At 42.1% G+C, this 22323-nt stretch overlaps 1 protein-coding gene and 1 non-coding gene across 7 annotated transcripts in view; both read right to left on the bottom strand.

Annotated features, from left to right (window-relative positions):
* Window positions 1-22323, bottom strand: part of OSBPL3 (oxysterol binding protein like 3) — a 198289-nt gene that overhangs the window by 70506 nt on the left and 105460 nt on the right. For 4 of the 6 annotated variants that reach the window (XM_055590567.1, XM_055590565.1, XM_055590566.1 and 1 more), the window contains 8 exons: window positions 9697-9813; window positions 9487-9540; window positions 7544-7657; window positions 4168-4335; window positions 3468-3591; window positions 2021-2124; window positions 1725-1817; window positions 508-664 (listed from right to left, as the gene is read on the bottom strand). In XM_055590567.1, the coding sequence (XP_055446542.1) occupies window positions 508-664; window positions 1725-1817; window positions 2021-2124; window positions 3468-3591; window positions 4168-4335; window positions 7544-7657; window positions 9487-9540; window positions 9697-9813 (931 nt within the window). The remainder of the gene's footprint in view (window positions 1-507; window positions 665-1724; window positions 1818-2020; window positions 2125-3467; window positions 3592-4167; window positions 4336-7543; window positions 7658-9486; window positions 9541-9696; window positions 9814-22323) is intronic. The other 2 variants (XM_055590568.1, XM_055590570.1) reach the window with 1 other exon arrangement.
* LOC129659744 (U6atac minor spliceosomal RNA) lies at window positions 9309-9434 on the bottom strand. The gene has a single exon (XR_008718219.1). It is a non-coding gene; the product is annotated as a U6atac minor spliceosomal RNA (small nuclear RNA).

The following is a 22323-nucleotide window of genomic DNA, read 5'->3' as shown; positions in this document are numbered from 1 at the left end:
TTTGAACTGTGGTGTTGGAGAAGACTCTTGAGAGTCCCTTGGACTGCAAGGAGATCCAACCAGTCCATTCTGAAGGAGATCAGTTCTGGGTGTCCTTTGGAAGGACTGATGCTAAAGCTGAAACTCCAATACTTTGGCCACCTCATGCGAAGAGTTGATTCATTGGAAAAGACTCTGATGCTGGGAGGGATTGGGGGCAGGAGGAGAAGGGGACGACAGAGGATGAGATGGCTGGATGGCATCACCGACTCGATGGACATGAGTTTGGGTGAACTCTGGGAGTTGGTGATGGACAGGGAGGCCTGGCATGCTGCGATTCATGGGGTCGCAAAGAGTCGGACACGACTAAGCAACTGAACTGAACTGAACTGAAATCCTAATAGAGCAGAAAATGAACCAACTAAGAGTCCCTTCTCCGAGGACTTTCCCACATTCAGACAAGCACATAGTATTTTCATCAAACACATTGGAAGAAAGAAACACAAAAAAGAAAGAAAACTCATTTACCTTTATGGGCAATATGACACAGATCCTCTTGCATTTTAGAAAACTCTGATGAGGTTTCAGAGCCATCAGAATAATTTTTCTCTTCTCCAAAATCTAGTGTAGACAAATTAGGATTGGAGGAATGCAGTCTTATTGGGCCAGAAAAAGGCTTAGGTACCTGAAGTGACACCAAAGGGAGATATTACTTTTTAGATGTGAATTGCTTAGACTATTCACTTGTTTCTAAGATTGGAAAGTAGAAAAGAAGAACATTCTACAGAACATTTTTTTTTTAATTGAGTGATAAATTTCAATATGAAAACTCATGAAAACACTTGCCATGGCAACTTCCACTGGCTTCTTATGAAATACAAGTGAGTGAGAAATCACATTTTTAATTGGAGATGATCATAACTTTAAAGCAATAGGTTTAAAATGACAGCTAAAGTGGCCAGGCTCTTTCTCATTTATATTCAATTCCTTCCTCCTTGCAATAATCACCCAGGATCTAGGTTGCTAATATTAATAGTTAATGGAGTAGGTTTAAAAATGTTTTCTTTATTAGCACCTGGTGCTTCTACAAAACAAATCACCTCAGATGTTTTGAACACAAATCTCTCTTTGCTTTCAAAGTATTTCAATTCAATCCATAAAGTGCTTTAAACCAGAGTTACATAAGAGTATAACAGTTTCTGTAAGTTCCTGATTTATTTTGACCCTAATAATGCTGCAGTTTAATATATAATGACTGAGCTGCAAATCTTGGCTTAGCTGTGCATTGGGAAAGTCAGCAGTTAGTGTTATGCAGTGAACTTCTGATGGGAGATGGGAAGGTTGGAGAGAAGAGACAGTCTATACAATGTCCTGCTCCCGAAGACTCTGGCCAGTGGGCTCGGAGGGATGGTGAGTCCACTGAGCCACAGAAAAGGTGGGACAGAGCACACAACCACAGCAGCCACAAATCAAGGTGCACACCCCAGTGGGGAAGACAGCAGGCAGGCTAAGCAGTAAAGAAGGGGAAACCAAAGCCCTAGAAGTGACTGCAGTCGCTCCAACTGCATCCCATTTTTCCTTTACTCAATATGCACGACATGCTTATTTTAGCATTCAGAGAACCCAAGTAATTGAATTCCTGTCTCTGCACAGGGTATCTGAGAGTAACTACAGCATAGTCACCTTTCTATGGGCCCCAGCTGTGTCCCTGAGGAAACCAGCCTGGAGGGGGAAGCAAGGGTTACCTGCAGCGTTCCTTTAGCGTCTTTGCCAAGAGCTCTGGACCGCCACCTCCTGTGTGATCTTTTTTCCTTTTTGGGACTTTCAAAAGCTCCACCCTTTGTTTTAAAACAGGAAAGAGAGCACAGACAGTAAGATGCACCAAACCAACAGGGAAAGACGCACACCAGAGTGACCAACTCCATCCCCTTGAATTTGGCTGAAGCAACCAGCCAGTAAACTTCCCTGTTAGTGAAAGGCTGGGAGGAGAGAGGAAAGCCTAAGAGTGCCAGCAGGCAAACAGAAATGGGCTCTGGCTGACCTGGATGGCATTAATAGCTGGTGCCGAATATGTCCGATGCAGGATGTCCATATTTTGCAGGAGCTGGCTCATCTCCACCAGGTAGGCGTGACAGTGTACCAGGTCTGCAGGGGGAAAACAAGAGGAGAAGTAAGAGCCACTTGTCTTGCCTTCAACCTTCACTGTACTAGTGCCAGGTGTTTTTCTCATTTATCTATATTTGGTTTTACATATGTAAAGCAAGGAAATTTTACTTCCGTTTTTATAGGAGAGGCAGTAGACTTGTGGTTAAGGGCATAGATCTAGAGAACCAGGCTGCCTCAGTTTGAATGTACTTAACGAACTGAATCGTGGCCAAATTACATAACTTCTCTGTGTCTCAGCTTCCTTACAGGCTTCCCAGGTGGCGCTAGTGCTAAAGAATCCACCTGCCAATGCAGGAGATGCAAGAGATGTGGGTTCAACACTTGGGTGGGGAAGATCCCCTGGAGTAGGAAATGGCAACTCACTCTACTATTCTTGCCTGAAAAATCCCATAGATAGGAGCCTGCCAGGCTAAAGTCCATGAGGGGATAATAATATTCTGAGCTCACAGGACAGTTGAGTTAAATAAGTTGATCAATGCAGAGTTCTTTTATTGCTCATATTTATTGAGGGCAACATTTTATGGCCCCAGATGTGATCCTATCTGCATTCAACAGAGAAAAATGCAATTTTCAGGCATCTTTCTCTGATAGTGGTTCTTAATCATGGCTATGTTTTAAAAATCAACTGGTGAGGTTCTTAAAATTACCTATGTCAAAGTCTCATCCCTGGTTAATTAAATCAGAATACTCCCAACCTCACTGGTGACTTCTTTTTTAGTTCCATAGGTGATTCTTAACTAAGGTTGAGAACACTGAGCTTCCTTACAGCAAGAGTGACTCCTTACCAGAATCAGTTTGGGAACTGTGAAAAACTAGTGATGCCAGGGCCCCATCCCGCACTAATTTAAAGGGATTCTCTGAGAGAGGGGCCTGAGCATGGGTATCCTGGCATTTTAAAAGCTCTCTTGCAATTCTAATGTGCAGCCAGAGTAGAGAACACCTGTTTGGTGAGGAATCTCCATTTGATTCACCCACTCACCTCTGAACAGTGATTTATAAGTTCTTGGATGTGTATCAGAATCATTTTTGGCACTTAAGCCAAAATTCTGTGATTCTGTGATTTAGCAGTCTATGTGGAAACTGGGCATCGCTGCTTAAAGAACAGAAAAGGAAACCTACTCGCACACACACCCAAGGGAAGACATGAAACTCTGAGTGTCTTTTGTTTATAATGAGCACAGATCTTCATAAGCAAAATCTGACAGGGAACACAGACCAGTCTAGAGGGAGAATATAAATTCACCTGGAGTATAAACGGAATAAGGAAAATCTATGAGCAGAGGTTTTCGACAGAAAGAAGCAGAGGTTTTGAGTCACTCTACCTTTGGTGCATTTTTCCATGTCCTCTGAAGACTGTAACCATAATGGAACTCGAGTCTCACCACCACAAGAAAATGATAAATTGCTTCCGGTTTGAAACGAATTCTGCTTTGATATACTGCTACGCTGTTCCACAGATGACAAAAGCACATTATAAATGAAAACAGAGCCGGTGGGAACACTTTAGGGTAAAGGATAATAAAGTGGGCTAGTTGCTAATGGAAGCCATCTGTCCATAATGAGAAAGAAGCTTCTAGCAAAGCACTCCATCAGAGACCCTGAGAGCTCCAGCTGTCACCCATGTGGCCACACCGTGCTACAGGCCCCTGAATTCTCCTCCTGCCAAATGATAACCATATGAAAAGATGACACAAATGTTGGGGAAGATTGTGTGGTTCTGTATGACTATAAATGTATCTCCTGCATTTTACAGCCAGAAAGCAAACTAATGTCAAAGTGATCAAGGGAGAGTCGGGATGTTAAATCCCTCTGTACATGCTCTTCTTCAGTTATCTCAGCATTAATAGATGCTCCTCTGGCCCTGGCTCTGACTGACGGGACATACAGACAAATAAAATCCTAGATCAAACTCATTCTGCTCCTCCCTGTTAACCTCTCCTTCCTCAGATACTGCCCCCAGGAGCAGACTCCCCCCAACAAAGCCACCTACTTCCTTTAGGTTCATGATCGGCAAATCATTACCTTCCTACTTGAAATGGTGTCCATGACCCCAGGACCGGAGTCTGGGACTGTAGATCCTGGGAAAAAATGATTAACTTCGTGTGGAAACATGGCGATTTCATTCTGACGGTACATTCTGTGGTGGCGGAGTTTGGATACCCACTCATCAAAGACGTCCTCTGACTTCACCTAGATTGTGTTGGGTTGAAAGGACACAAGAGTGTCAATCATCTGAGAAACAGTTAGTCATCCCACTGAGGTCATTCCTGGCCCCTCTTCATCCTGACACGTGTAGAACTGTGGAAGTACCAGTTTGTTTACTTCATTTACATTCATGCAGTCTATGGAACAAGTCTATGATGTAGGAGATGGAAAGTAAGAGTGGTCTTCATAAACTCTACATTTAAGCATTCTATGAAAGAGCCAACTGTTATGCTATTATTAAGACATATTAAGCAGCAAGCAAGTTGAAATTTATATTTATCCATCTCTTACAAGAAGAAAAAAGAATTAGAAAAAAGGATATTTATCAGTCTCTTAAAGCAGTTCCAAGTTCTCCTGTCCCCATTTCTCATATCCCCACTGAAAACATTACACCATTTTTTAAAAATAAAAAACCTTTTTTCTAATTCAGACTTTTCAGATCAATCTTCTCTGAACTGGAGAGAATGAATAAATTCTTCTTGAAATATTTAACCTTGTTCATCTTCTCTAACAATGAAATGTTACTGAGGAATACATGTTAATGAATGTGAAGGTTATTTACAAGAACATTTCTCCGACTCTTAGAAAACAACAGTCTGATAAAGTATTATCAGTGATTTCCAGGATCTTTCAAACACACAAACACAAACTTTTAGCCATTGTCTCTGTGATTGACTATCAATGTATAATTTCTATGAAGAGTAATGTTTGTATGTAGTAACTTTTATTATAAAATACATCAAATGTGCATAAAGTACTAAAAAGAATATATGAAGCACCTATGCACCATAAATATCTCTTAATAGTCAGTATTTCTATGTGTATATGATGGTGCATTAATACTTTCAAAACAAAAAGTGATAGACGTCTATATATGAGAAAACAGAGACTCATGAAAAGGCAATATAAATGACTCCAAAAGAATACTCGGTAGGTTAACTTCCAAGAAAAAAAATCCAGGTCAATTCAGTTAAAATCTTTACTAAAGCTGTGACTGAGAGCAAGGATGTGGAAATAAATGTCAGCAACATCCTTCATTTAGGAAGTGTTTGGTTGACATCTACGTTTGTTGTGTTGGTTAGAAATACACACAAGACTTGAAACCCCACCAGGTTCTACTGGATGTGCCATTTACAAGTAGAAGCAACACAGACTGACATCTATTTGCCTCCTTTAAATTATGTTCTTGAAATGTACTTCATTTCCCAGACCTTGCTGCTGGGCATTTTATAGGAATCCTGTGTCATTCTTTGTTCTAGTCTACTATCAGAGGCCATTAAAAATCAGTGCCCAGAGCATTCCTCTTGACCCATTTTTTAACTGGGTTAAACGAGGCAGAAGAACAAAAGCACTTTCTTAAATAACTGACCAGGGTTCTGCGTTAGCCCCTTAGGTAGTCACAAGACTGTGGGTGTACCGCTACTTAACTCTCTGCTGCCCAGACCCCCTTCTATGATACAGGAAGAGACTGGGACCGGATGGCTCACATTAGAAACTGTCCGACTCTGAGCCCATCAACCAGGACCTCAGAGAAGTCCACACACCTGCTCTCACAGTCATAACTGATGGTCAGAATGGACAGGAAACACAAACAGAACTGAAAGTGAATCAACACAGAGAAATATTAACCAGCGTTTATCAGGATATTAGTATTTGATGTATTTCAAGGCATTCTAGTTCTTTAAAAATTAGGAATTAATCATTGCTTTTACTCTGTTAACTAGAATAGTGGATGAACAAGAATATATTATTTCCTGACCATGTCAACAGAGAGAAATAAGAGTTACTGGAAGAACACAGAGAAATTACTTGAGAGGAGGTTTACCACTCAAGCGGTAAACCTTCAAAGATTTTTTAAAAATCTTTTTTTAAGAAAGATTATAGGTCTCTCCCTCCTTTGATTCACATTAGTTACTCTTAGGGGTATTGTGACCACCCCAGGGGATGTCTGACGACATCTGCAGACATTTGGGGGCTGTGATAACTAGAAGAGGGTTGTCACTGACATCTAGTGGGTGTAGGCCAGGGCATCTTACAATGCACAAGACAGGCCCCCATGGCAAAGGAGTTTCCAGCCCACCCTCCAGATGTGCTGAAGGTGAGAAACCCTGCTCTAAACAGTTATTACACCCATAAGCACAGGGGCTTAGGCTTAAAAAACAGTACAGATTTGACTGTCCTGGGCAGTCCATCAACTACATGTATGTGCTAAACATGTATTTGCCCAAGTACCACAGACATGTCATGAAAATCATAATCTCATGCTTTTATTTTCCCAATTCTCAGCCCCCATTCCCAATATTCCAAGTAATTCGTCCAAGTAAGAAAGGACTCTTACGTTTTCTCAATTAATTTCTAACCCTCGGGTAACACCTAATAATTATATATAATAAATGAACCTATTGAGCTTACAGTGGGTCAGGCATTACACCAAGTTTTCCACATTCAGCTCCATAAGATGAGCAAAGTAGTTCCCATTGTGGGGGCAGGAAGTGGTGAGAAAACTACGACTTTCAGAGATTCAATAATTTGTCAAAGGCTGAGAGCAAGTAAGTAGTCAGGTGTTCAAGATCTGAACCAGACCTGGATCTCCAAAGCTCTTGCTTCATGCTTTTAATTATCTACACAACCTGCAGCAGAAGGGGCAGAAGAATGGAGTGAAGCACTCCATTTCAGAGACACTATTTAGAGACCCGTCCTTTAGGAGAAAAATTTTTAACATCACTGTGGTATGAGAATTTTAATCCCTATAAAGTTAGTTGACGTTGTAAGCCAGAGCTTCACAGACTAAAGATCATATTATATTTCAGGAAACATATTTTATTCTACGGCAAATGGTTCTTCACTAAAGATGGTACTGCCTGGGAGTAGAGAGAGTTTGTATTTGAAAACATGAAGTTTTTTTTAGGTTACTAATGTCAGTCACAGTGGAGGAGGGATATGAGGGAGAAGAGACAAGGATGCTGAACTTATTTTATTGAGTCCCAGTGTGAGAGACTCCCTACACAATGAAGAACTGTCCCATCCAGATAGCAACAGCATCCTTAGAAATACTTTCCTAATGAAGATCTTCTACACGTTGGCTGGATGTTCTGAAATTCAAAAGGCATCACCAATGGTACTGTAACTGACAATTCCTTTGCAACATGAAGGATCTGTGCAAAGGGAGATAGCAGCTGGGCAGCAGTCTCACCTTCAGATGGTAAATGTGCTCCTCGGTATCCAGGTCTATGCACTTGGATGACTTCTTCACAGACATCACCGAGAGCCCGACATCGATGCAGCCATGCAGCTTCTCTCTCTCTATCTGCAGAGGCACAAAGGGCCCCCCATGAGAACCACAGTGTTAAAACCACCGGAACATCCTTGACACTCCTTTCCCTCTCCCTCCCCTTCCACACCCACTAATAGTTAACACAACAGCCACACTTCTCCAGCACTTAGTGTGAACCAGGGCTGAGCTGAGTGCTGTGCATGCGTCATCCTATTTAACCTAAAGGGGAGACTGAATTGCAGAGGGTTAAGTAACAAGCAGAAGGTAAGAAAAGTTGAAAGTTAGCCCTGTGGATTGACTCCCACAGCAGTGAATTCACCTGTTAATGGCACCACTTCCTGCAGGATTTCTGGGGTCTAAATTCATTTGGAAGTGATTTTAAAAGAGGAGTAACTTTGTTTTCTACCTTTTTGACTCTATTTTTGTTTTGTATTAGTTTAATTTGTACTCATTTTTTAGATTCCACATATGAGCAATATCATACGATCATGATATTTGTCTTTGCCTATCTAACTTACTTCACTCAGTATGACAATCTCTAGGTCCACTCATTGGCTGCAAATGACATTATTCCTTTCTTTTTCATGGCTGAGTAATATGGTTGCAAGGGGGGAAGTGTGGGGGGATGGGAAATTGGGAGGTTGGGACTGACATATACACTATATATAAATAACTAGAAAGAACCTAGTGTACATCACAGGGAACTCAATATTCTGTAATGACCTATGTGGGAATAGAATCTAAAACAGTATGGGTGCATGTATAACTGATTCACTGCACTGTACAGCAGAAACACAGCATTATAAATCAACTATACTCCAATAAAAATTAATTAAACAAAAAAATTTAAAAGCTGAATAAAACATACAAACAAAAAGAGGAGTAAGGAAGCTAAGACAGGCCACTGTGGGTCAGACACTATGGCACGTTTCTGCAGGTACCCCTACAGGGTGAGCCCCATGAGCGAGGCAGGGAGAGGAAGGCAGGAGGAGAGAAGTGCTGGGTGAGAGAGGGACTCTCGTCCAGGTAGGACCAGCAGTTATCCTGAACCCTGGTGGGCCGTTTGCCTGGTGTCCACACACAGGGGCATCTCCTGTCACCTTCACCAAGGACTTTCCCCACTAAACCCCTCAGTGCCCAGAATAGTGGGAGGACACGTCCTATGTTTTGTTCTTGTTACCTCGCTGGGAAGAGGTCTCTCCCCACTCAGAGAACCCCATAGTACAACCCTAAGACCAGAACCCACAGCTGGGTACCCAGTGGAGTATTGAGAGGGGCCCTCACAGCTCCACTTGGTGGGTGAACTGAGCCCACGCAGAACCTAGAGAGGAGACAGAAGGGAACAGGCACCTCTGTTCCCTGAGAGAGAAACACCACCACCCTCATGGTTTCCAGCGGGAAATGCAATCCCAAATGTACAGTCTCATCCACGAGCCTACAGCCACTGTGTGCGTGCCCAGGCACGCTGACTCTCTGCAGCCCCATGGACTGTAGCCCGCCAGGCTTCTCCGTCCATGAGGATTCTCCAGGCAAGAATGCTGGAATGAGCTGCCATTTCCTCCTCCAGGGATCTTCCTGACCCAGGGATCGAACCTGGGTCTACGGCACCGCGGGCAGATTCTTTACCAACTGAGCCACTATATTATTGTTGTTGTTCAGTTGCCCAGTCGTATCCGACTCTTTGCGACACCAGTGGTTAGATGCCATGAAGTAGGTGGCGATGCCTCAACCATATGCATGTTATCAGGCTCAAGAGCCTCTTCCATCCTCATCAAGGGGAGTGCTAACCTTCTCTCCTTTCATACAACATGACTAGCCTGGAGAATTCTTCAATAGCATGCTGGATTAACAAGACCACTTACGTCAGTTTGGTTCTTGGCATATTTCAAGATTCCTCTGTCCAGATAGAAGAATCTCTGTGGGGAACAAAGTAGAATTCATTAAAACATTCTATTTAAATGTCCTTCTCTTGGTCTCCTTGCTCAGCCTCAAATTAAATATAAGTGCCTAAGAACAGGGCCTGACTAGGGAATGTGGGTGCAAACAAAGGTGAGTCCCAAGCCAGTTCTTACCTTATGCCAGCCTTTCAAGGGCCATTTTCTCTTTTTCAGCAAAAATCCTTTCTGTATTGGTGGCTCTTGGATGTAATTCATCTCTCCCCTCAATCCTTCCACCACTTCCCAGCTGTCCTGTTCCAATGAAAGAGTTCAGGCTCAATGATTATCTTTAAATGATTATCAGGCTCAATATATACATATATATCCAATAGTAACATAAAGAAGCACTTGATCCCATTTGTAAATCCATCCAAGATGATGAGATTGGCTGGGTGTGCTGGGGAAAAGAAATCCAGGCTTAATTTATGTACAGTTCTTAGACTTTATAGATTTAATGCTACAATTTAGTGGCATCAAATTTGTCTGTTTTTCAGGAGCGCTCTCAGAAGGGAATGTCTCTTCCTCTTCTGGTGCTTGAACTTTGACCACCACAGCTAGAGGTAAGGATTTTGCTGTAAATTCTATTTTTGTTCCCTTTGCATCATCAGTTACTTTCACTCACTACTAGACTTCAGTCTAACTTTGAACCCAAAGCTACAGACATCAAGATGAAAACTGGGCAGGAGGGATGGGGTGGCTGAGAAAATTGGCCCAAAAGCGTGAGACTGTGTTGAGTTGGCAAACATGACAAGTTGTTTGAAATAATGATTTAGGCACAGTATCCCCAAATTCTAGGTATTTAAATTGTTGGAAATCTTGAAGCATCAAAAAGGTGGTTCTGCAACACATATTTTCACTCTCTTTTCCCAGAAATTTTGTTTTCTCCTCCTTTCTTTTGTTTCAAAAACTTGGGGTGAGGGCAGTGTGGAGGAGGGTACAATTATTGCTCTTCTAAGCTGTTTACAATTTGGGGGGACAAATAGTTACATAATAAATCTTCCACTGTCAGCTATTTAGGTTATTTCAACTAATTGGCTAAAAAATAATTTTAAAAGGAATACTAAAGAAAAACACTCCGTGGCAGATTCACGTTGATGTATGGCAAAACCAATACAATATTGTAAAGTAATTAGCCTCCAATTAAAATAAATAAATTTATATTAAAAAATAAATTAATTAAAAAAAAGAAAAACACTAAAAGTTCTAAAAAGTTACTTTTAAATACTTGAAAATGCACATATTCATTGCAAAATTATCCCAAGGTAGACCAAAATTGGCAACACTTCAGTGGTTTTTAAATTTTTTATTGTTATTATCTTTTGTTGAGATATAACATACATGATATGCACAAATCTTAAGACTGCAAGTTGAAGAATTTATAAATCTATATCTACCATTCAGATCAGAGAGAAAACATTTCCAACCCAGGATATTTTAACTTTGACACACATGCCTTTCCCCTTCTCAGGTTTACTGAGCTATTACTGACCTATAACATATGAAGCTTTAAGACGTACAATGAGATGATTTGATACACTTCTATTCCCTCACATAATTACTGTTTGTGTGTGTGTGTGTGGTGATAACATTTAAGATCTACTCTCTTAATGACTTTCAAGTATATAGTACTGTTAATTATAGTCACCAAGCTATACATTGGCTCCTCAGAGCATATTCATCTTATGGCTGGGAATTTGTACCATTAACCAATATCTCCCCATTCCCTCCGCCCTCCACCCCACCCTGGCAGCCACCATTCTGCTCTCTCCTTCTATGAGCTCCGCATCTTTAGATTCTGAATATAAGTGAAAACATGCAGTATTTGTCTTTCTCTGATTTATTTCCCTTAGCATAATGCCCTCAGGATCCATTCATGTTGTCATAAAAGGCAGGTTTTTTTAATGGCTGAATAACATCCCATTTTATGTGTGAAGTGAAGTGAAGTCGCTCAGTCATGTCCGACTCTTTGCAACCCCATGGACTGTAGCCCACCAGGCTTCTCCATCCATGGAATTTTCCAGGCATGATTACTGGAATGGGTTGCCATTTCCTTCTCCAGGGGATCTTCCCGAGCCAGAGACTGAACCTGGGTCTCCTGCATTACAGGCAGAGGCTTTACCATCTGAGCCACCAGGGAATTGTATGTGTATGTATGTACATATATAAAATATATGGAAGCTTACATTTCAATGGGATACATATACATCTCACATTTTCTTTATCCATTCACTCATCCAGTGAGCACTTAGATTGTTTCCATGCCATGGCTATTGTAAATAATGCTGCAATAAAAACTGGGGCACAGATATCTCTTCAAGAGACAAACGTGTCATCTGGCCAAATTTCATGTTGAATAACTTGCTCTTAGTCAAATCTCCAGCCCACAGGAAAGTGGTACAGACAGAGGCCAGAGGGGATGAGAGATGGACCTTAATAACCTGGAAGCAGAAGCAATTAGACCCAAGTCCTAGGAGAAAGACGGGGAGGGCGTGGAACCACAGGCAGTCCTGGGTGCTCGGGCTCAGTTTCTGTGTTGTCCTCAAGTTTAATACATGAAAAACACCCAGTGGCCAGAACACTTTCCTATTTTAGTGGCTGAAATCCCTTTGTATAACCGTCCCCAAAGATCTGTCTTATGTCTGATTGCATTTTACTATGAATAAGGCTAGAGCTACACCCCAGAATTTTGAAACATAGCATTGGTATTCCAGCATCCGGAGTTGTGAAAGTTGAATTCTTCAATGGAAAAGGCAAAACTTAGACTTAACTCTTCAATTAGAGGACTCTTCCAGAAAGGTAGCAATTTCAAATGAGATTCTTTATAGCAATTATTACTAATTATTTAAAGTCACTTACATTCAGACAATCAATGGAGAATGCATAATATCAAGTAATGAGAAGCCACACACAAAAAAATATTCTGCTCACATTTATTTCAGCTCAAAAAACCAGTCCTCAAAAAGTGTCTTGCCTGTCAAGATTTTAATGAATCTTTAAAATCATCAAGTTAAAAATTTCACCTCTTCTAGGAAGTCTTCTTCAGAAGAAAGTACTATTTCATCCCTAGAAACTCCACCAGTATTTCACTTACCTTTCACTGACTTATCATAGTATATGCGAGGTTTTATCATCCCTAGATGGATAATAGACTCTTTGAGGGTGTGAAGTGTCTGCTAAGCTGCTAAGTCGCTTCAGTCGTGTCCGACTCTGTGTGACCCCATAGACGGCAGCCCATGAGGCTCTTCCATCCCTGGGATTCTCCAGGCAAGAACACTGGAGTGGGTTGCCATTTCCTTCTCCAATGCATGAAAGTGAGAAGTGGAAGTGAAGTTGCTCAGTCGTGTCTGACTCTTAGCGACCCCATGGACTGCGGCCCACCAGGCTCCTCCATCCATGGGATTTTCCAGGCAAGAGTGCTGGAGTGGGGTGCCATTGCCTTGTCCGGTGAAGTGTCTAGTTCACTTTTGATTTCCTCATATGCCTAATCTGCTGTCTAGTGAATACTATGCATCTGATTGATAAATGGATAAACCTGGTCCTAGAATAAGGCTGCAAACAGATTAATGTTGTTGGAATATCATTCGCTGGCTTGCATTTGAAGTACCAACAAAGGTCTGTATAGTCAAATCTATGATTTTTCCAGTAGTCATGTATGGATGTGAGAGTTGGACCATAAAGAAGACTGAGCACTGAAGAAAACTGATGCTTTTGATCTGTGGTGTTGGAGAAGACTCTTGAGAGTCCCTTGGACTGCAAGGAGATCAAACCAGTCAATCCTAAAGGAAATCAATCCTGAATATTCATCAGAAGGACTGATGCTGAAGGAGCTGAAGTTCCAATACTTTGGCCACCTGATGCGAAGAGCTGACTCATTAGAAAAGGCCATGATGCTGGGAAAGATTGAAGGCAGGATGAGAAAGAGATGACAGAGGACGAGATGGTTGAATGGCATCACTGACTCAATGGAGATGAGTTTGACCAAGCTCCGGGAGACAGTGAAGGACAGGGAAGCCTGGCATGCTGCACTCCATGGGGTTGCAAAGAGTCAGACACAACTGAGCAACTAAACAGCAACAACAATACCTCTGGGCCAAATGACTCTTTACAAGTCAAATACAGCACAATCACACTTGAGAAAGAAACTTGAGAAAGAAGGTGTCATTGTTAAAGGAAAATCTAAGGCTCAAAATTCTCTGAAAAGTACTCCAAAGAAATCAAGCTCCTTTGATTTGCTTACGACTTCCAGGCAGCACGTAGAGTGCTAATACCGAGATGTGCTAGACCATCATGTACATTTGCTCAAGACATTCAATTGTGCAAAATGTGAATGCCAAGAGGGATTAGATGTTACTTCATACTTAACAAAACTGGAAAAGAAAAAAAATGGAATGAGATCACGCTTGTTTAAAAGATAACAAGGATTAAATTTCAAAAAATGTTTCACAGATTCATGTTAGAACTAGATTTCTCCTTAACTGAGACACAGTATACATCTAACAATGAGCATGTGTGGAGGGCAGGGGATCAGCTTTGGTTTGTTGACTCTTAAGATAAATAAGATAAATAAGCCAGACAGGGTTCACATTTATTACTACAAAATATCATATTTTCCCCCTCACTTCATCTTCTACCTGGGCTCAGGACATGAAACTCTTACCCGGTTGGAAGAGGCAGATCTAAAGAAATTAGCAGAGTGAAGGCTCTCCTTGACAGAGGGAGACAGCACTGCAGCCAACACCTTTTCTGGCTCAACCTCCCAACCCTCCCCCTTCAGCTTCCTTATCTTTCACCATCCTCAAGTCATGAGGCTGAAATCTGAGAGCCAGCATCCAGCCAGCGGTTCTAAGTAGAGGCAGTTCTGTTCCCTTAGGCTGTGAAACCTTGGGGGCATTTTTAATTGTCAGAGTGATGGGGTGGGGGTGAGGTCTCTAGCATCTGAAGGCTGGGGACCTGGGATGTTAGATGTCCTGAAATGCCCCAGTCTTGCACAACAAAACAAGTTGTCCCAACATCTGCAAGAGTTTCCAAAGTGCACAGTGACATTTTCATAGGTGAAACCTGTTTATACTTGCCAAAGTATTTTTGCATGCTTTTTAGTACACTCTGAATTCTTGGGAATGCAACTACTAAATAACAGATAAGATTGTACTTTCTCCTGTTTGGGACTTTACCAACAGTCACCCACCTTTTTGCAGAATCACTGACATCAGTGACAGTCATATCACTTGTGTTATATGAGTTATTAATGCATCTCTATGGGTCTTTATTAGTAGCTATCACCCCATGTATAGGGGTGATACTATTCCATTACGTCTTCTAGTGTAATCATGTCTGGGCTTTTACATGTTGTAATGTACACCTTAACATTAACCACTTTCTCTGAAGTTGCCTTTATTTATAATAAAGCACTTTGTTAACATTTTCAAAATTATGTGTGCAAATATATTAGGGGAAAAATAAATTTCACTTGAGAGTAAAAGGTTCATTGAAATATTGGTCACAAAAGGGGACATTAGTATGATGGGGTTAAAAATCACTGCTGATCTTGACACCAATTCTGTGAGAAGGAATGCCAGGCCAAGGAACAATGTAGCAAAATCACTTTGAAACTATAAGGGCTTGATCATTTTTACAAGTGAGTCCTTTTGGTTTCATCTTCAAAGTGTATATCTTCCATGTCTCTTTCCCTGTTTCTATATTACCACTCACCGTTCCATCAAACCTCACTTTCTAAGACTCCCCACTTCTATGATACCCCATCAGGTCCTATCCTCCATGCAATGAAAAAATGAATACAACATAATATCTGTCATTTTCACTTCTGTGGCTTACTCATATTATTCCAGCCTCCCAGAATCTTCTCATGCTCTTTTCCACCCATACAAAAGCTTCAAGATTTTAGCTCAGTGTCTATCTCTTTCCGTGAAATTCCTAAATTACCCAAACTGCATCCATCATGTATTACTGTAAATTATAGCAGTGTTGCTGTCCATGGGTTCCCCTGATAGCTCAGCTGGTAAAGAATCCACCTGCAATACAGGAGACCACGGTTCAATTCCTGGGTCGGGAAGGTCCCCTGGAGAAGGGATAAACTACCCACTCCAGTATTCTTGGGCTTCCCTGGTGGCTCAGCTGGTAAAGAATCTGCCAGCAATGCGGGAGCCCTGGTTCTATCCCTGAGTTGGGAAGATCTGCTAGAGATGGGAAAGGCTACCCACTCCAGTATTTTGGCCTGGAGAATTCCATGGACTGTATAGTCTATGGGGTCGCAAAGAGTAGTAGTGAAAGACTGAGCAACTTTCACTCACTTTCCCAAACACAGTTTTCTCCGTTATTAACATCTTGTATTGGTGTGGCACATTTTTTATAAGTAGATGGACCACATCATTATTAATAAAGTCCATAGTTTATACCAGGGAGTCACTCTTTGTGGCATACAGTTCTAAGAGTTCTATCAAACACATAATGTTCATATGATTATATCCACCATTATAATAACAAAATAGTTTCACTTCCCTAAAAATGCACTTCCCTTAACTTTCATCTCCTCTCTTAACCTTCCTTGGAAACCAGTATTTATTGAATGTGGAAACCAAGGAAGAGAGAATTAGGTAACTTCCCCAATGCTGTAGAGTCTCTGGACTGCAAAAACTGTATTTTCAATCATTCTGCTACATACTGTAGCACATTGTATCTTCTATTGTAATTTAAATATGCACATTCTAATGATTAAGCAGGAGTAAATGCCAAGGGGCGGCAGTTGGGTTGGAGTGGGGGAAGTGGTGGCTGAGGATCCCAGCCCTGCTTGTCTCTACCCATAGGGCAGGGCTTCTTAATTCAGATGCCTTTGGATCTTGAATTTAGCCACCACTTCCCCCACTCCAACCCAACTGCCGCCCCATGGCATGGCATGCCATGTCACCCATCCTGCGTCCTCCTGAATGGGGTGGGAAATCATTCTGTGGGATTTAACGCTGTCAAGGTTTTGCTCAATCCCTTTCTTACATCTGGAATGCCTGCCCCACCTGCTTCTCAGCCCAATGCATTCTCACTTAGCCCCAAACCACCTCCTCCTCGGGGCAGAAATTGTCTCCCTTCTCAGCACTTTCGCTTGCACTTGTCTGTCTCCCTGGCTAGAATGTGAATACCATGAGGGCAGAAACTGGGGCTTCTTAGTCTCACTACCTGTGACACAGAGGCCCTAAATAAATATCTGCTGAACCAATGAGTGTGAGGAGCAAGGGGCTATAAAAGGGGCCCCCATACAGAGCCCTGGGGGTCAGGGACTTTAATAACATGTACTGGATGGCAGTGAACTGGAACCCAGGACAAAAAAAGCAGAGATGCCAGTTTCTCTTGGCTAAAGGCTCCAGGAGGTAGGGTGTGGCTTCCCCCATGCCTCACACCCTCTGTGACCCAGAAAGAGGCTGCACACCTTGAACTGAGCGCCCTGAAATGAACAGCGCAGGTGGACCTATGCCCCCAGGGATCACGGCCCTGCTGACTTAGCCAGCATAGCTGGGCTGATGTCCTGCCCTCGGGTGTCAGGCTTAGAGCTCCCTGTGACTATCAGGTGGAGAGAGAAACAGGACAGGCTGGCAGCTTCTTAAAGGTCTTTGCTTGAGTTTAACTGAAGTCAGTCTGGCACTGTCATCTGGCATTAAATTCAGTCTGTTTTACTGAACATCTGAAAGTACCAAATATAGAAAGCTGCTTTGTGGTGGGAAAGGCAGCTAAGCGTTTATTCGTGCTCATTAGCTGGCAAAGTTCATTTCCATACTGCTGAGTGCACGGACTGAAAGCGTTTCCCTCTAGCACAGCTGTTTCCACAGCGCACATCTCCTCTGCACCTTTCAAATGCTGGTTTCTCAGTCACTGCCCTTGCAGTGATGTCAGAAATATAAAACCATTGAAAACCTTCATTCTTCCTGCAGCTGAAGAGTGTTGTGGAAGGAAGTTTTGTGGTTGCCTCTATCTGGCGTGACTGGAAAGTGGGTGGTTTTGATTATTTAGTCTGTTAATCAGGTTTTTAAAATCACAAGGCAACCCCCAGCCTTAAACCATGTGGTGCATACTTTAACATGACTTGAAAGGCATGAGTAATCTTCTAAAGCCTCAGGATCATATATTTTATGACTGTACTATGAACACCTGGAAATCCTTGGCAATACATTTCCAGTTAATATAGTAAGAGCTTCAACTGACATCAGGCCAATTCTGAACTTGTATTTCTATCACCGAGACTTGGAGTTGTTGCTTCTTGTCAATTGTTTCTTCCTCAACTAAGATTTTTCAAACACCAACAGGCCTGATGGAGTAATTAAAAGAACAGAGTTGGGAGGTCAGGTGGGGGTATGTGATCTAATGCAGTGCTTCTCAACTATAGCGAGTATACCAATTACCGAAAACCTTGTCGAAACATAAGAGTTCAGGTTTGTAGAGCTGGATCCAGGCCTGACCTTCTGCACTTGCACAGGCGAGGCTGTTGCTGCTGTTGCATGACAGGTCCACTCTCATACTCTAGACCAGCACACTTACACAGTGCTGGATGTCAATCATGTCTCAATAAAATTGAAGGGAAAAGTGCTCCACGGTAGATATTAATATGTTAACCAAACCAATGAAGCAAGTACAGTAGTTAACATTAATAATGTTACTATTTATTATCTGTCAGGAAGTGTGCTAAACTACCGTATGTGCATTACTGCGCTTAATCTTTGCACAATCTTGCGAGGTTGGATTGATTTATATCCAACTTGAAGAATTGAGATTTGACTCGATAGGCTCTGACTATAAAACCAGGACCTATGGTAAGAATTATAAGGCCCTGGATTCCAGCTCTGCATAAAGGATGACTGTCTGATTATCTCATAGTGCTATGAAAAATAATGGAAACAAGGGCTATGAAAGAGTAAATTCCTCAGTCACTGAGGAGTTTTCATCAAAGGCTGGCAGAGGTGCTACCGAGGCATTCGACCATACACAGAGCTTCTCTGCTCAGATCCACTCTGGACAAGATGACCTACAAGTGTATTAGAGATCATCTGAGGCCATTGCTTCCCCTAACCTCAGCACTACTTTCTTCCCAAGCAGAGTAGGTCTCTGACAGCACATTCCAGCACTTAGCCCCCATGTGTGTTGACCAAGACGACAGAACAACTCTGTCCACCCACGGGACTCAAGAGTCTCTGCTGAGTTTTTTTTCCAGGGAGTACAGTAATGATTTGTTATTCCCTATAGAGTCATGAAATACTTCTTTTTAAACCCCAGAGTTTAAAGGAGAAATGTGGAAGTTATCTAGCCGGGTCTCATTTTAGAGATGAGGAATCTAAGAGAAATGATCTTCTCAGGACCACGAAAATGAGTAAAGGACTTCTGAGGACCAGAACTCAGCCCACTGACTCTGACTCGTTACCTTTCCTCTACCCCTTCCGAGGAACGAGCTTGTTTGCATAGTGGCAGTCAGTCTAGTGTAGGAGATGCTGCAGGAGCTCACCATGAGGACATGTGATACCAGGGAAAATCTCTAATAGGGACCCTTCTGTGAGTAGGGCTGGACCAGAGGCACAAAGATGGGAAGACTTCTGCGTGGTTTTATTTGAAACACCTCCCAGCACTGTTCAATATTTTACCTTTAATCTTTAATTTTTTTTTTAAATCATACTTTTTTGGACTTAGCAAAGAGATCTCCACTTTGATGTCTGAGCCCTGGAGAGAAACACAGATGCTTTGTACTCAGATAGAACACTTCTGTATTCTAAAGACAGGGCAACCACGCTCCTTCAGAAAACTCACTCCATTGCTGGATGGCACTAGCTGATAACTGTGTTTTCTCTTCCAGCTCACCCAAAGCGATTTTTTTCAGAGCTAATTGAAATTAATCAAAGTAGAAGTACATTCTGACTAATTAATGCACACATGATTTAAAAATCATAGGAGAAGGTGGCATATGTTTAGCACAAGAAACATCCTTATCCTTGATCCAAATCATTAGTAACTTTCTTTCACTGTTGTATATAAATAACCGACTCTCATCATGAGAACCTGGTGTCAGGTTAAGATCCCGGAGAGCCTTATGAATCAAAGAAGGAACGGCTTTTTTGTTAAGTAGGTTATATTCTACTTACAACTGAGCTTCTTTTTAACAGGGGAGTCTCAAAGGTCTAAGGTTAGCACCAGGTACTAAGATGCAAAAATGTGAAACCAAGTGCTGGCCTCCAAAAAGTTAACAGACATTAAAAATGAAGAAACACCACAAGGTTGAAGTCTTGTAAATAAATGCCAATGGGAGATACACATAAACCCGCTACAGACTCCTGTTCCCAGGCAGGCACGACCTCACGTGGGGCTGGATCCACCTGAGTGGAGTGACTTGAGCTGGAACACGAAGAAACACTGACAAAGAGTGAGAAGCAGGGTTTCTGAGGCTACCCTGACAATGTACCACAACCTGGGTGTCTTAAAACAACAGAAATGTATCCTCTTACAGTTCTGGAGGCTGGAAGTCCAAAATGAAGGTGTTAGCAGGGCTGTGCTCCCTCTAGAGGCTCTGTGGAGAATGTGTGTCTTAACGTGAACAACTGTAACAAAATACCACAGACTGCGAGGGGCGCCCAGGTCAAGAGGCTAGCAGAGTCGGTTCCTGTGAGAACCCGCTCCCTGTCCTGGAGACAGCTGCCTTCTTCTGTCTGCTCCCATGGCAAGAAGCTCTGCTGTCTTTCCTTTCTCATAATGGTATTAATCCCAGCATGAAGGCACCATCCTCATCTAAGCCTAATTACCACCATCACCTCATCTAAGCCTAATTACCCTCCCCAAATTACCCACCACTTCAAAATGCCATAGGGCTTCAACATACAAATTGGGGGCAGGGGAGTGGGGAGACACAGACACAAACATTGTAAGAGTGTTTCCTGACTCTTCCAGTCTCCAGAAGAATTGGAATTCCTTGACTGGTAGCCCCATCACTCCAATCTCTGCCTCCATCTTCATAACACCTGCCCCTACATGCCTGTCTTCTCTGTGTGTTTCCTATGAGGACACTGGTCATTGAATTTGGGTCATTAAGCCAGGATGCTCATCTCAAGATTCTTAAGTTATGTCTTTTACCAAATAAGATAACACTGACAGGTTCCAAGGACTGGGATGTAGATATATCTTTGGGGAAGGGGGAGAGACCATTTAGCCTATTACACAGGGCACGAGGGACTACTCTGCTAGAGATTGCCAGGAAAGTGACTCATCTGGGGTGGGAATAAAGAGGTGATTTTGGTTGTGGTGGGAGCTTAGGTAGAGGTGCAGAGGGAGACAAGCTGGACTTGATGGTAGGGCCAGGGTATGTGGGACCATAGAGAGATACAAGATTATTCCAAGGAAAACTCCTATCTTGCCTCTTTCCTATTTATTACATGCTTATTTCTGGACCTTAAGTATTTTAATAGCATCATAGACTCAGACTTTCCCTTCTCTGGGGGAAAAAAGAACGGTTGAGTCAGTTTGTGTCACATTTGCCTCTATAGCGCTCAGAGATAAGTCCAGTAACTGCAAAACTAGTAAGCTGTGCTCTCAGCAAAAGCATCTGAGGCAGGTTCTGCCTTCCTGTAACTTGCACTATGACCAGGGCCAATTGTGAATAAACACATCGATTCTCTTAAGGTTCCCCTTGTGGTTTTTACCAAACTCATGTTTCTAAAACCCACCAAAATACATTTGCTCTGCTACTCTAGAATTGCAGATCAGTTTGCATGGTTCAGCAACTTCCAGAAGTGTTTGAATAGTTCAGTTTCTTGTGGTCTTCAGAGCATGGAAGGCAGCTAACTGGCATATGTAGACATGCAAAGTGACAAGGAAATCCTGATTATTTAAATACATCATTTTAGCCAAAGTTTTCATTTCTTCCTATATCAAGTTTGCTTTTTCTTCACAAGACTTAGGGTAGAAATATAGAGAACTGAGTCTTGTATCTTTGCCTTTCCTATTTTCAGTGCATAATGTCACAAGCATGGTATGACCAAAGCCTAGGCTATAAGGAAAAGTAAAATGCTCAGAAGGTGGGAAGGGGGGATTCCAAAAAACTAAGATGGAACAGTACACAAATTTTTTTTTCTCTGTTGGAACCACCAGAAAAATAACAGCTCTAGACAAACAGACCTGGAGGATCCTTTTGATTGCTTCCCGCATCCGTGTTATTCTTGCCACTACATGTACAGAGGTTTTGGCTTCTGGAGGTTTGTTTAAACAACAATCATTTGTACACAGGACACAAGGAACTGGAATTAACTTCTAAAGAAGCCTTGTAGCATCAAAACAAACCCAGTGTTCTTCAAATACATAGTTGCCTGACCCTCTACCACTTATTAGCTGTATAATTCTAAATTAGTAATTAATTGCGCCATATTTTCTCTCTGAAGTGTAGAAAAATACAGACCTCACTGGACTGTTTTGAGACTCCAAAGTAGAGTAGGAAAGGATGTTGTGAGCTCGAATGATGCCATCAGTTGCTTATTAACTTCTAGAGTCCCTGGCTGATTCTTCTTCTCAGAGCAGCCTAGACAGAAGCCAGATTGTTTGCCTCACAGCTCAAAGGATGAGACAGGGAAGCAGTTGCTGTGGCAGTACTGCTTGAGGGCTCCTGGAACTCCTGCTTCTGGAAGGTGAATCTGTATCAAACACTTACATAGCACTTACTATGTGCAGACTCTCTTCTAACTTAAACAACTGGCACAGCCTTATAAGAAACCTAGATACAGAGGGGTCAAGGAC

The sequence above is a fragment of the Bubalus kerabau genome, chromosome 8 (genome assembly GCF_029407905.1).
Source record: "Bubalus kerabau isolate K-KA32 ecotype Philippines breed swamp buffalo chromosome 8, PCC_UOA_SB_1v2, whole genome shotgun sequence".
In the NCBI taxonomy this organism is placed as follows: domain Eukaryota; kingdom Metazoa; phylum Chordata; class Mammalia; order Artiodactyla; family Bovidae; genus Bubalus; species Bubalus kerabau.
The sequence above is the reverse complement of the archived record's forward strand: the minus strand, read 5'-3'. Positions and strand labels throughout refer to the sequence as shown.